Here is a 12091-nt window from a genome sequence, read left to right as displayed (position 1 = left end):
CGGGGGCAGCTCAGCGCCGGGCCCCAGGGCCCCAGCCAGAGGGAGGAGCCGCCAGGTCTGGGCACTGCGACGCCGGGGGGGGCCGCGCCGCACAGCCAGGGAGGCGGGGGCCGCGCTGCACCGTCCTGCCCCTCCCCCTCTTTTTGCACCCACTGCAGGCGGCTCCCCCCGCCTGGGGTAACTGCCACCCCATCTGCCCCCCCCAGTCGCCTTGCCACCGTCGCAGCGCATCGCCCCCCCGGTCTGACCCCCGTGCCCTCAGCCCCTCCCCTCCAGCCCCTCTCGGAGCCCCCCCCCCGTACTATCGGGCGGGGCCCCCCGCCCGGGATCCAATTCCCACGTCTCCATGGAAACGGTACACAGGCAGCCCCCCCCCTTCCGCGTCCCCGCCCTCCGCCATGACATCAGTGAAGGCGTTGGCTGCGATTGGGCGAGAGGAGGGGGGGCGGCGCCTGGCCGTGCCCCGCCCCCAGCCGGCGGAGCCGCGGCTGCTGCTGCCCGGGTGCTGTGTCCGGGCCCCGGCGGCGGCCATGGGGGTAGCGGGGCCGGGACGCTGCGGGCGGGACCCGTGCGGAGCGCTCTGCCTGCTGCTCACCTACTTGAGCGTGGCCTACGCCGACTACGTCATCCTGACCCACATCCTGCTGCAGCCGGGCTTCCGGGGCAGGTAGCGGGGCCCGGGCCGGGGCGGAGTCCGGTGCGGGGGCGGAGTCTGGAGAGGGGCGGGGCCAGGTAGTTGGGGGCGGGGTCAGAGGGGGCGGGGCAGGATGGCTTTGCGGTGCCCCTCTGGGATGTACCCTCCTTCCTATGGCTCTGAGGGTGAGTCAGTCCCCTGCAGCTCTGCTCTGGGGTGCTGGGTCCCTGGGATGCCCCCCTGCCAGGGGTCACTAGGCCCCCGACACCTGGCTGCACTGCTCCCAGGCAGGGCGAGGGACAGAGGCGCTGCCAGAGCCACTCCCAGTTCCGCGAGCTGGTGTCTAATGGACGAGGTGCGTTCCTGGGTCACAGAGGGGGACTGAGGCTCAGAGAGATGGAAGCGACTCCCCGAAGGTCACATGGGACGTCTGGCAGAGCCGGGGATTGAACCCAGCTCCCCTGAGCACCTGCCCCAGCTCCTGTCCCTGGATCAGCATCATTCTGAGTTTGGTTTGTCTGGCTAGTGCTGTCCCTGCCATGTGTGTCCTCCCTCCGTTGCCCCTGCAGGGGCCAGAACCACTACAGGCCAGGAGCCACAGCCTGGAACTGCCAGCTCCCTTCCTTCCCTCTTCAGACCCCCGGGGCTGACCCCGGCTCCCCCCAAACTAGGTCGGCAACATGCAGCTGTCACTTCTGTGCCACTGGAGGGTGCAGAAGCTTCCCCACCCCTGACTCAGCTGCATCTCAGGTGTCACTGGCCGTCCAGGGACCAGCAGTCAGGCTGAGCAGGGTTTAGACATGTCGCAGAAGAGCTTGCAGCCACCTTTGACTTTCCAGCAGCAGGGCCTGGGGTCTGAGCTCTAGTGCAGACCGGGGGTGTCTCCCACCCAGGCCATGTGGGCTAAATGAGCAGTGAGGGATTCACCAAACAACAGGGGAGGAATCTCTAGCTGCTCAGAACATGGTTCCCTTTCTAGTGTCTGTTCCCTCTGCCTGGTAACTTGGCCTGGGGCATGTGGTGCCGATTACAGCTCTAGGACTGGGCTTAGTGCACACGTAATGTGATCCCCAGCTGCTGTCGGAGTATCCAGTGTGACCCAGCTGGAAGAGTTCCCTAGCTGGTGTAATGGACAGGTCTGGGAGGTGCCAGCTGACCCGTTTCTGCTGAGCTGTCTCCAGTCCTCAGGGAGCTGTGAGGAGGCTTTGCCTGTGCCAGCCCCCACCCTCGGTGATTGCACAGGTTGATAAATCTGCCATTTCGGTTCCTCCATGTCTGCCAGTCCCCCCTCGCCCCTGGGGTTTACACCCTTCCCTAGACTCTTCTCATACTTCTACCCCCTTCACTGCCGTTCCCCAGACTGCTCTGCACGTAGCTCTTCAGCCCTGCCCTCGTGCGCAGGGTTAGGAGCACTTTCTGGATAATCTCGATTCGTTTCCATGTATATTTAGCATTTTTAACTTACTGCCACGGCAGCCAGAATAAAGGCCTCGCATACTGGCATTGTGTGACCGCAGACGCCGATGTTCGTAACGGAGTCTAAAATAGCCCTGGGGAGCCTGTTCCTGGGCTCGGTGTCTGACAGGTTTGGTTCTCCTTGTTCCCTTTACGCCAGCCTCTGGTGTCCGTTCCATGCTGTGATGTTTAACCTCATTGTCCTTCTGTTGCTGGCCTGTCACACACGAGCTGTCTTTGCTGATCCAGGTAAGCACCCGTCATCGGCTGTTCCTCTGCCCACACTGGGGAGGCATCGGTGGCCTAGTGGCTCAGGCAGAGAGCTTGGAAGTGAGAACTGAGGTCCTTCCCTGGTCCTGTCGCTGCCCTGCTGCACGGTCCCTGCCCCACACTGCGCCTCTCTCTTGAGAGGGTGGGAATGGAAATGGAAATGATACTGCCCCTGTTTGTAGAGGGGTCTGGGCTCTCTGGCTGAAACGCTCGATGAGAAGGTCCTGCTCCTTCCTGCAGGGCCGTCTCTGTCTTCTCTCACTAGACCCGCAGGTGTCCTTTGAGTCTAGCCTGGCTGGGCTGGCTTATCAGCGGCAGAGAGGCATGATGATGACAGGCGGCTCCCGCCCCCCACCTGCATGCCTGTGTCAGTAGTGGGTAGGGGATGGTGCAGTTGGGATTATGTTCACTTACCTGTGTGGACCCCAAGAGTCACTCTGGGGATGTCAGAGGGCTGCTTGATTCACTCTCTCTCTGAGCCCCTTGTAGGATCCAGATGGTAAGCAGCAGGTGGAAAGAACCCTAGGTCCAGCAGAGGAGGGGACTAGGGGCCAGGACTCCTGGGTTCTGTCCCTGGCCATAGGAGGGGAGTAGGGTGTCATGGATGTACAGGGGGTTCGATGCCCTAGTCTTTACATTGCCTCTCTTGGGAGCGTTCCTGTTATTTGCTAGGCCCTGGGTTTAGCTTTATTCAAGGATGAGTCATGTGGCCCTTGACTCCAAGCCTGGGCCTCTGGGCTACAGCCCCCCTGTTTCTTACAGTGGCTTCCCAGTGAGTCCAGATGAGTTCAGACTCCTGTTAGTGCCTTTAGCCCTTCACGGGTGATGCAACCAGCAGGTGCCTTCAGTGACGCAGGGCAGCGTTGTCATAGCAAGCGGCAGGTGTTCATCACCTGGAGTACAGGATTGAAGTGTGCAGGTTTGAGTGGGAAAGCCAAGCTTCAGTCGAAGTCCATCTTAGCAGTCGTCTTCCCTTTTCCTGGAGCCTCCGGGTTTCCATCTCTGTGTCTCGGTCGCATTCTGGCCTTGTGTGTCTGTCCCTGTGCATGAGCCTAGTCTCCTGGCACCTGCTGTGTCTGTCCCTATCGCAGCCCCGCTGTGCTCACAGGTTCCACTGCCTCAGATCCCGGGTGGTAACTGTTACTGTCCGGTCCCCGAGGCACCTGTTTTCTCTCCAAGGCCTTCCCTGTGCATGTGGGCACATCCACACCAGCCCAGACCGGTCCCTTGCCTGTGTGACATCCAGCCAGCCTCTCTTATTCCTCTGTCCTGGGGGAGAAATTAACCCCTTCAGCCCCAGTGGGGAGCAATACAAAATGAGTGGGGAAACTGAGTCATGCTGCTTGTTCATAAACATACTACAAACATTCCCCTGTTTTGCACCTCTGCTTTAGTTTTTGGAGTGGGAGCCTGGTAGACTCCAGGTTTCTGCCCTCTGTGTGGGCTGGATGCTGGAGATTTGCTGCTTTTGCAGTGACCCCAGGCTATTTTGTCACAGGTAGAATCATGTGAACTTGTCAGTGCCATCTGGTAGCGAGTGGCATCTTGCACGGCTTTGGGATGGTCAGGGGTAGCATGGTGGTGTGTCCCTGGCACGCGATTCTGGAGCTAAGACTCCCTGACTTAGCCCCCTCTGTGACAGGGAACCCTAGAGCCATGGGTCTGACATGGGGTCGGACGTGGGACTATCTCCTGTGGCGAGGTGACGTGTAGCCATCCCTGGGAGGGGGAACTGGAATTCACCCACCTGCTGCTTGGCGTCCTGGTCCCTTCAGAGGCTCTGGAAATGAGGAGTGAACAGAGCGTCTTAGAGACCCTACGCGCCTCGCCTGGCATCAGCCAGCTCTGGGCACGTGCAGTAAGGGAAGAGCTGCGGCCACTGGGCACTTTCCCTCTCAGATCCCTACGTACAACTCAATGCTTATGACAAGGCTGCTCCCCCTTGTTCCCATCTCTCCAGCTTCCCCACAGCCTCCCCAGCCCAGGCAATCGCTGAGCTGGCTCCAGGGCGACCTGGGGACCTGAGAGCCATGCATGCAGGGTGTCGCGCGGTGCCGTGGCCCATCTGTGCCCTGCTTGCCGCTGGAGTCCCCTCACTGTCTCCTGTTCTGGTTCCTTCCCAGGCATGGTCCCGCTGCCTGATACCGCTATTGACTTCTCTGACCTGCGCGGCAACACGCCTCACAAGAACGAGCGGGTGAGTGGTGCACGGAGCTCAGTGCACTAGCGCAGGAGGGGGCAGGGCTAGCCACTGCCAGGGATAGTGAACCCAGCAGCTTAGAGAGCCTCAGGATTAGGTGCATGGATCAGCGTAGTAGCATTGGGATGGGATTAAAGTGTGACGGCTGCTGGGCCTCACACAGCTGGGCGTAACTCACTGTCCAGCTGGTGCGAGGGGCTCCAGGAGAGACGCCTTCTGGGACAGGCTGCGCGGCTGGGTCGGTTAGGGAGTTATGAGCGGAGGGTTGCTCTGGAGATGGGTGCGAGGGGAGACGGCCCGTTGGCATGTGCTGCAGCAGCAGTTCTGCTCTCCGATGACCCCGTCTCTCCCTGTGGCTGGAGACAGTCTGAGCCTCGGGTAGCAGGAGACTCGCCCTACGTGATCAGCTGCCCCTAAGCACCTCGGCAGCTGGTCACGCCCCCCACGCAAGGCGAAGATGCTGAGCTGGCAGGAGTGCACATGGCCAGGTTACAGCCTAGGAATGGCAGAATCCTGGCATGACTGCACAGCCCCCCCATCCCCGTGTGCTGGGCTGGCAGCCAAGCCCCCCACCCCATGCAATGGCTGAGCCACAAGGGTTGCTCCCTGCTGGGTCAGCCAGCGCAGGAGTCAGTCTCAAACCTTCCAGCAGACCCCGTGTTCCCTTTGCAGTGGTGCCGGCTCTGGCTGGCTGTGGAGAACCCCCCAGGGTTGATGCAGCTGTTCTGGGAAGTGGAGCTTTGTGTCTTGTCAGGGGAGATGGCAGGGGAGCTCACAGGTGAGCAAATGCCAGGGCTGGGCATGCAGCGATCCCAGTGACTCTGCCAACAGCACTTGCTGTGCATGGGCCCAAAACTCCGCAGTGGAGACACTTGCCCGGGGAGGGCTCTGGGATGCTGGTGACAGGCCTGATGGTCAGTTCCCTGCCAAGCTGGGACTGGTCCCTAAGTCCCTGCCCCAGGGCTTTAGTTTGTCCAGCTCTGAGCATCTCAGGGGCTTCTCCTGTGTTCCTCTCCAGCCTGCACAGCCCTTTTACCTTGCTCAAAGGTGCCTCCTAGTGGCAAAAACCCAGAGTATTTCCAGCCTATATGGACCTGCGTGGGGAGGGAGCCAGACTCCCGTCTTCTGCTTTTATTTGCAAAATCCAAGGGCTTATCGAAGTGCTGGGGCTGTCTAGGCTCCCTCCCCTCCCCAGCTCCACCTGTCACTGCCTGCCCCATGGCTCCTGCTGCTCCAGTGCTGGACTCCCCAGACTGCTGTGATGCCCATCGCTGCTGGCCCGCCTGTCCTCCCGGCCCCTGGCATTACCTCTGCCAGTGCCTGCTCCGGCAGGTCTCCAGGATCCCAGGGAGGGCTGCAGCTAAGAGTTCTCTTCTCTGCTCCCCAGAGCAATGAGGACTGGACGGTGTGTAACCGCTGTGAGACGTACCGCCCGCCACGGGCGCACCACTGCCGCATCTGCCACCGCTGCGTCCGCCGCATGGATCACCACTGCCCCTGGTAAGGTGCCTGCAGCTCGCACTGGGGGCCTGGTAACAGCTCTGACCCATGCGAGCTGCAGGGAGGAGAGGGGGGCACGTGCAGAGACCCTGGCTCCCCCTGTGGGCCCTGCCATGGCTGTTGGGCTTGTTGCTGCAGAGCAAACCTGCTGTGGCCGCGGTCTGTGCAGTGCAGCCCCCTTCACTCCCTTCTTCTCCCACCACCTGCAGCTTCACCTTCTGCTTCCCTGCCCCCCAGGTGAGGTGTCCCCTGTGCTGGGGGCGATGCTCCGAGGTGGGGGCGTGCATAGGCCCTCGCAGGTGGAAGCAGAGCTCTGGGATCTCTCCAGGGATATGCTGTTCTGGAGGGGCCTGCGAATCCCAGTTCTGTCCCCAGGGCAGTGGCACCTGCCAGAGTCCTCTCTGGCCACATCAGCTGAACTGGGCAGGGCTGGGCGCCACCTTGAGGCTGCTGGCAGTGGCACTGGGGATGTGATGGGGGAGGCAATGCCTCAGGGTAGCACTAGGGGGAGCTGTGTTACTGCTGGAGGAGTGCTCGGGCTTGTTCCAAATCCTTGGGTGCCCTTTGGGAGAAAGGTGTTAACCCCAGGGTCCCGGGCCTGCTTCAGCTCAGTGGGTGTCCCTGAACTTCCCGGGGGGTGTGGGATTCTCCATTGCCTGCCCTGTTGCTGTGAGCTGCCCTCCCCCAAGAAAGGGCTGCTTGTCCCTGGCAGGTGGAACCGACCCTCCACAGGGGCTTTGCTTTGCTGTCCTTGGGTGCAGGTGCCGGGGAGGGTCAGGGACGGGGCACCTGGTGCCTGACGCCAGCCATTGCAGGCCAGGCCACTCTGCTGACCCTGACCAGACATGTGCTCTCTCTGTAGGATCAACAACTGCGTTGGCGAGTTAAACCAGAAATACTTCATCCAGTTCCTCTTCTACACTGGTATGTGGCTGCCCAGCCGGGGGGAGCCGGCTGTAGGGAGCTCTGATGCGGGCCTGGGGATGCAGCAGCAGGCGGCGCTGCAGCTAACAGCACCAGCATAGAGCTGTGCCCTCCCCCGCCGTGGGTCCCTGGCTGCTGCCATCCTGCCAGCCCCCTGCTGTTCTTCTGTCCCTCACTAGAAGGAGCTCTGGTCCCACAGCCCTGCACCGTAGGAAGCTGGCCAGCTGGAGTGAGCGTCTCCCTGGCACCTCCTACAGCCCTTCTGCAGCAACAGCCAAGGGCAGGCTGGGCGGGAGGACCCAGGAAGCCCAGCTTGTAGCTGGGTGTGGGGGGACGCTCTGGCTGGCGTGAGCTGGCAGTGCTACATGCCCCAGCTCCCTGCGTAGCCCCTGTTCCATCCCCTGCCTGCCAGCCCCTGCCCCCCTCTGCTTTGCTCCCTGCATGACCCCTAACCCCTACCCCCTTCTGCTCTGCTCTCTGTGGGACACCCTATAGCCACCGCCTGCCCCCGCTCTGCTCTGCTCCCTGTATGACCCCCCAGCCCCTGCCACGCTCTGCTCCACTCCCTGTGTGACCCCACACCAGCCCCTTAGCCACCGCCTGCCCTCCCTTGGCTCCACTCCCTGCTCCCCCTTGACGTCTCCATGTGTAGAAGCTGAAAGGACCCTGGGGACGGGGGGCTTGGCTGTCCCACCCGGGGTGAGCGTTGGGGTGGGGTGGTCAGGAGTGAAGCAGTTAATGGTGAGCGGCTGGGCCCTGGGCAGCCCTCGCAGGGCAGGTGGGGTGAGATCAAAGGGTATTAACTGGGGCTGTGACTCCGGAACTCGGCTCTGCCGCAACCGGCACCTGCCCTTTCCCCGAGGCTGCCTCCTGGCCAGGTTCTCTGGCCTTAGCCTGGGTGGGGGATTCTGAGCCTGGCCCAAGCCCAGGGCCAGGGTGCTTGTCTCTGGCCTGCGCTGACCTGTGGCTCTGTCTCAGGGCTGGCTAGTCTCTATGCCATGGGGCTGGTGTTAACCATGTGGCTGTGGCCGGTAGACAGGAGCTTCCCTGGGAAGATGGAAGGTGTGGCTGGAGGCTTCTCTAACAACCACGTCCAGATGTAAGTGTGCAGGGGTCACAGCCTGATTCCCCCCTGTCCCTGGCTGTTGGGTTCCATTTCACCTGGGTTCCATTTCAGCCCTGCTCCCTGTGGGTGACACTGAGTTCCTGCCCCATAGAGCTGTGGGGGAGGGAGTGGCCCTGAGTCCCCTCATGAGGTGCTAGAGGAGCCGGGTGTTGTACCAAGCCCATAGCCAGCTGGAGGTTCAGGCTGCCACTGCTGTGTGCCAGGGCCCTCTGGGACTCTGCAGCCACAGGGCTTCTCTGTCTTCTGCCCCCAGAGCCTCTTCCCCGATGCGGCGGTCAACTCTCCAGCGGCTGTCATCAGTACAGGGCCTATGACATGTGGGTGGGTGGTTCTGGGCCAGAATCCTCAGTAGCAAGACCTGAGCCTGCCCTTGGGGATGCCTGAGCAAGCTGGGCCCTGACTGCTCCCTTCCCCCCTAGGGCTCACTGCGTTGTCCTGCTGGTGGAGTCCATCCTCTTCGGGGTCTTCGTTACCGTCATCTTCTATGACCAGGTTAGTCTTCAAGGAGCACCACACCAGGTGGCTTCATGCCTCATCCCCCGCAGCACCCCCTGCTGGGAGAGTCTAGCACTGGGGTAGCTGGGAGCTCCCCCCACAGTCAGTGCCCATACCCTATACCCTACAGCGCCCCCTGCTGGGAGATTCTAGGCCTGGAGTAGCTGGGAGCTCCTCACAGCCAGCGCCCCTATACAGCGTCCTCTGCTGGGAGAGGCCAGGGCGGGAGTAGCCAGGAGCTCCCTCCACAACCAGCGCCCCGCCCTATTCCCCACAGCGCCCCCTGTTGAGAGAGGAGTGTAGCTGTAAATCCACGCACCTCTCTCCCTGGGAGGGCTGGACAGTGCGTCAGGCTCCCCTCTTGTTTCTCAGGTGGTCTCTATCATCACGGATGAGACTCCGATCGAGCAGCTGCGGAACCGGCTGCTGAAGGAGGCACGCCGGGAGGTGGCTCACACCCGGAAGCCGAAGATCGCGCTGCTGCGGGAGGTGTTTGGACGGGGTACGTGACCGGGCCAGGTGGAGGGTGGGCTGGGGTTCCTCGGGGCGGGGGGGGGCAGTTACTGAGGCTGCCCTGAGGGCTTGTACTTCCTGGGGAATTTAGACTGGTGTGAGCCAAGGTGTGACCATAACCTAGATCCCAGGCTGATCCCCTACCAGAACATTTGTACCCAAACGAGTGCCCCCCAAGGGTGACACCAGGGTAACTATACCTGAACAGCCTGTGTGGGCTAGGGCAGGTCCCGGGGCTGAGCCTGTCTGGGCCAGGCCGTGCTGTGATGCCTCTGGGCTCCCTGCCCACACTGATCTCCTCTCCCCTCCCCTCCCCTACTCTCTCCTCTTCCAGGCTTTGTGATCTGCTGGTTTTTCCCATGTAACTGCAGCCCCCCATCAGGCGGGGCCCCTGCCTACAGCTACCTGCCCAACTACGACGTGTGACCTCCATAGCACCTCTGCAGATGCTTCCTCTCCTGCCTCGGGGAGGGGACTTATACTGCTGGCGGCTTTGCAGAACTTGCCACCAAACGGCTCATTTAGGCCTGCCCTGCTGCTCCCCAGTGGCAGCCTGGGGCCAGGGTGCGGCTGCAGCGCCCGGCTCTGCTGGGTCTGCCGTGTCCAGCACTACGACTCCTCCTGGGACATGGTGCCCCTGCGAAGCTGAGATTGTGAGCAGTGGAGGGGCACCCTCCAGCCCTCTGCGCCATACTCCCTGAAGCGCCTGGCTGCCCAGCAAGTCCCAGCGCCTGGGGCAGGGAGAGCGGTCGCTTAGGCAAGGTGGGCCCCATGCATGACCCTTCTCCTGGATCAGTGTTAGCGCCGGGGAGCTGCCCCCCAAGGTTGCAGTCTGACACCCCCCCCTCGCCACAACTACATCTGGATCCTAGCCCCCTCCCTGTGACCACCTCCCTGGAGCTGGGCACCCTGCCCCCGGCTGCCAGCAACTCACTGCCCGGGGATGGAGCCAGTTGTTCTGTGCTCCTGGCCAGGGAGGGATGGCACCCCTTGTACATAGCCATATGTGGCATTACCAGCGCGCTCGACTCTGGGCACCTGGGGGTGTGTGTGTGTGTGTGTCTCTGTCAGTTTGCGGTAGCTGAACTCGCTCATGCCCAGGGAAATCGGAGCTCCTGTTCTTGGCCCTGGCAGCAGCCTCTGCTGATTCGGAGCCCCTCCACGCTGTCCCCAGGGGGATGGACCGCTCCATATCGTGGGGGTGGGGGATATGCTCTGGCACCCCTCTCTGGTGGTCCCCTCCATCCCAGCAGGCAGTGTTACTATTTATTAGGTGTATTACGGTAGTGCCTGGGAGCCCCAATCCTGGACAGGACCCCTGGTGCCAGGGGCTGTACAAACACAGAACAGAAAGATGGTCTCTGCCCCAAGGAGCTCACAGTCTGAAACAGGAGATGGTGCAGACAGCTAGAGCACTGGACTGCGGGATCTGCAGTAGGTCACTTCCCTTTGGTGCCTCAGTTTCCTCATCTGTAAAATGGGCATAATGATAGCACTTCCCATTGTAAAGCATGTGGAGATCTGCTGATGAGAATTGCTAGACAAGAGCAAGGTGGTGTGATAAGGACTGAGGCAGGGCAGCGGGACGGGCAATGCTCTCTGCATGCGAGCAGCATAACCCAAGTGTTTTCTGCAGGCATCACCCCAAAGGGGGTATGAAGGAGGATGAAGAGGGCGCGGTGCAGATGTGTATAGGGAGCTGCACCAAGGGGCTTGCTTGAAAATGGAGCAAGTGGGCTCTGGAGCTGGCAGCACGGGCTGAGAGGCGGGAGTGACTCCACATCTCCATAGCGTATGGGAGATGCCAGGTGGGTGGGGACAGGCTGGGAAGGGAAGAAGAGCCGTTTCTGTCTGCAGTGCTGAAGAAGGGGGTGCCAGGAAAGGGTGCCCAGTGCAGTGACGTGACTCCTCTCGAGGGAGCTGGCATTGCCGTTCCCCACAGGCTGTTTGTGCTGCAGTGGCTGGGCTTGGTCTCCTCCCCTGAGGCTGCCAAGGGCAAGCGAGAGAAAGGTTCTTGGTTGCGGGATGCCATGGACCAAGTGGGGAGCCAGCCACATGCCCAGAGGAGCTATGCTGTGCGGCACGGCCCTGAGCCGCCTCCCCCTTCCCTGGCCAACAGAGTGGTTCCTGGCTGACTGTGCCTAGTGCCAGGGGCGTCGGAGTCTCTGCTGGCTGGTGCTGATGTCTGAGCCCAGGAGCTGGCTGCATGCTGCCCTGTGTGTCTGGCCCGGTGTCCTGTATGCAAGGCTCCAGCATGGCTACTGTATCCCAAGGGCCTGGCCTGGCCTCCCCTCTTCCTGGGGGGTCTCTTTGACACTGTTGTGTGGCATACAGGGTGCCAGGGAGCAGAGGCCCTGCTGCCCTGGCAATTGCTGGGGGCTGTTGCTGCCGCCCCTCAGTGGCGGCTCTGCCCATGGCCCTGCGGGCGATGAGGCTTTTCCAGGGGGTGCCTGTCTGCCCTGCTGCCTCGGTCTCCACTCCAGACTCCCCAGTGGCACAGGCTGGGCTCAGGGCAGGGAGTTTGGGCCCTGCTGGGGGAAGGAAGGTCCCTGGCAAGATGTGGGCAGGCCAGCCTGGCACTCAGGTGAGGGCAGGGCCTGTGGTGAAGCTTTGCCCAGCTCCCAGCTATACCCTCAGGCTGGCCTGGCTTTCCCCAGAGCCCATCTCCTGATGGGGCGCTGGTGACTCTCCTCAGGCCCTGAGCGCCGGGAGCTGCGGGCTGGGTGCACTTGGGCACCGTTGCCGGGTGCTTAGCGTGCGGCAACCTGCGCTGGCATAACCGGCCCAGCCCGTACTCCCCACAGGGCTGGAGTGGGGAGCCAGGGCCCTACAGTGGGGGTGGTTGGTGGCGTAGCCTCTCTCCTGGCTGACCCACCAGCTCCCTCAGCATGTTAGCGGGACACTGCCGGGTTCTGACAGCCCTTTGGCCTGACTCCTGCAAGCTGTGAATAAACACTGCCTGGGAACTGCTCAA

At 62.1% G+C, this 12091-nt stretch overlaps 1 protein-coding gene across 1 annotated transcript; it reads left to right on the top strand.

The window, feature by feature from the left end:
- The first annotated feature begins 466 nt into the window (after positions 1-466).
- LOC125625870 (palmitoyltransferase ZDHHC3) lies at positions 467-12091 on the top strand. Its single transcript, XM_048828444.2, has 9 exons — positions 467-667; positions 2250-2338; positions 4483-4556; positions 5947-6059; positions 6922-6983; positions 7962-8082; positions 8529-8601; positions 8977-9106; positions 9452-12091. The coding sequence occupies exons 1-9, from the start codon at positions 531-533 to the stop codon at positions 9541-9543; spliced, it is 891 nt and encodes a 296-aa protein (XP_048684401.2). The 5' UTR covers positions 467-530; the 3' UTR covers positions 9544-12091.

Source organism: Caretta caretta, chromosome 24, assembly GCF_965140235.1.
Source record: "Caretta caretta isolate rCarCar2 chromosome 24, rCarCar1.hap1, whole genome shotgun sequence".
NCBI classification, from domain to species: domain Eukaryota; kingdom Metazoa; phylum Chordata; order Testudines; family Cheloniidae; genus Caretta; species Caretta caretta.
Note: the sequence above shows the minus strand (reverse complement) of the source record. Positions and strands in the feature narration are given on the sequence as shown.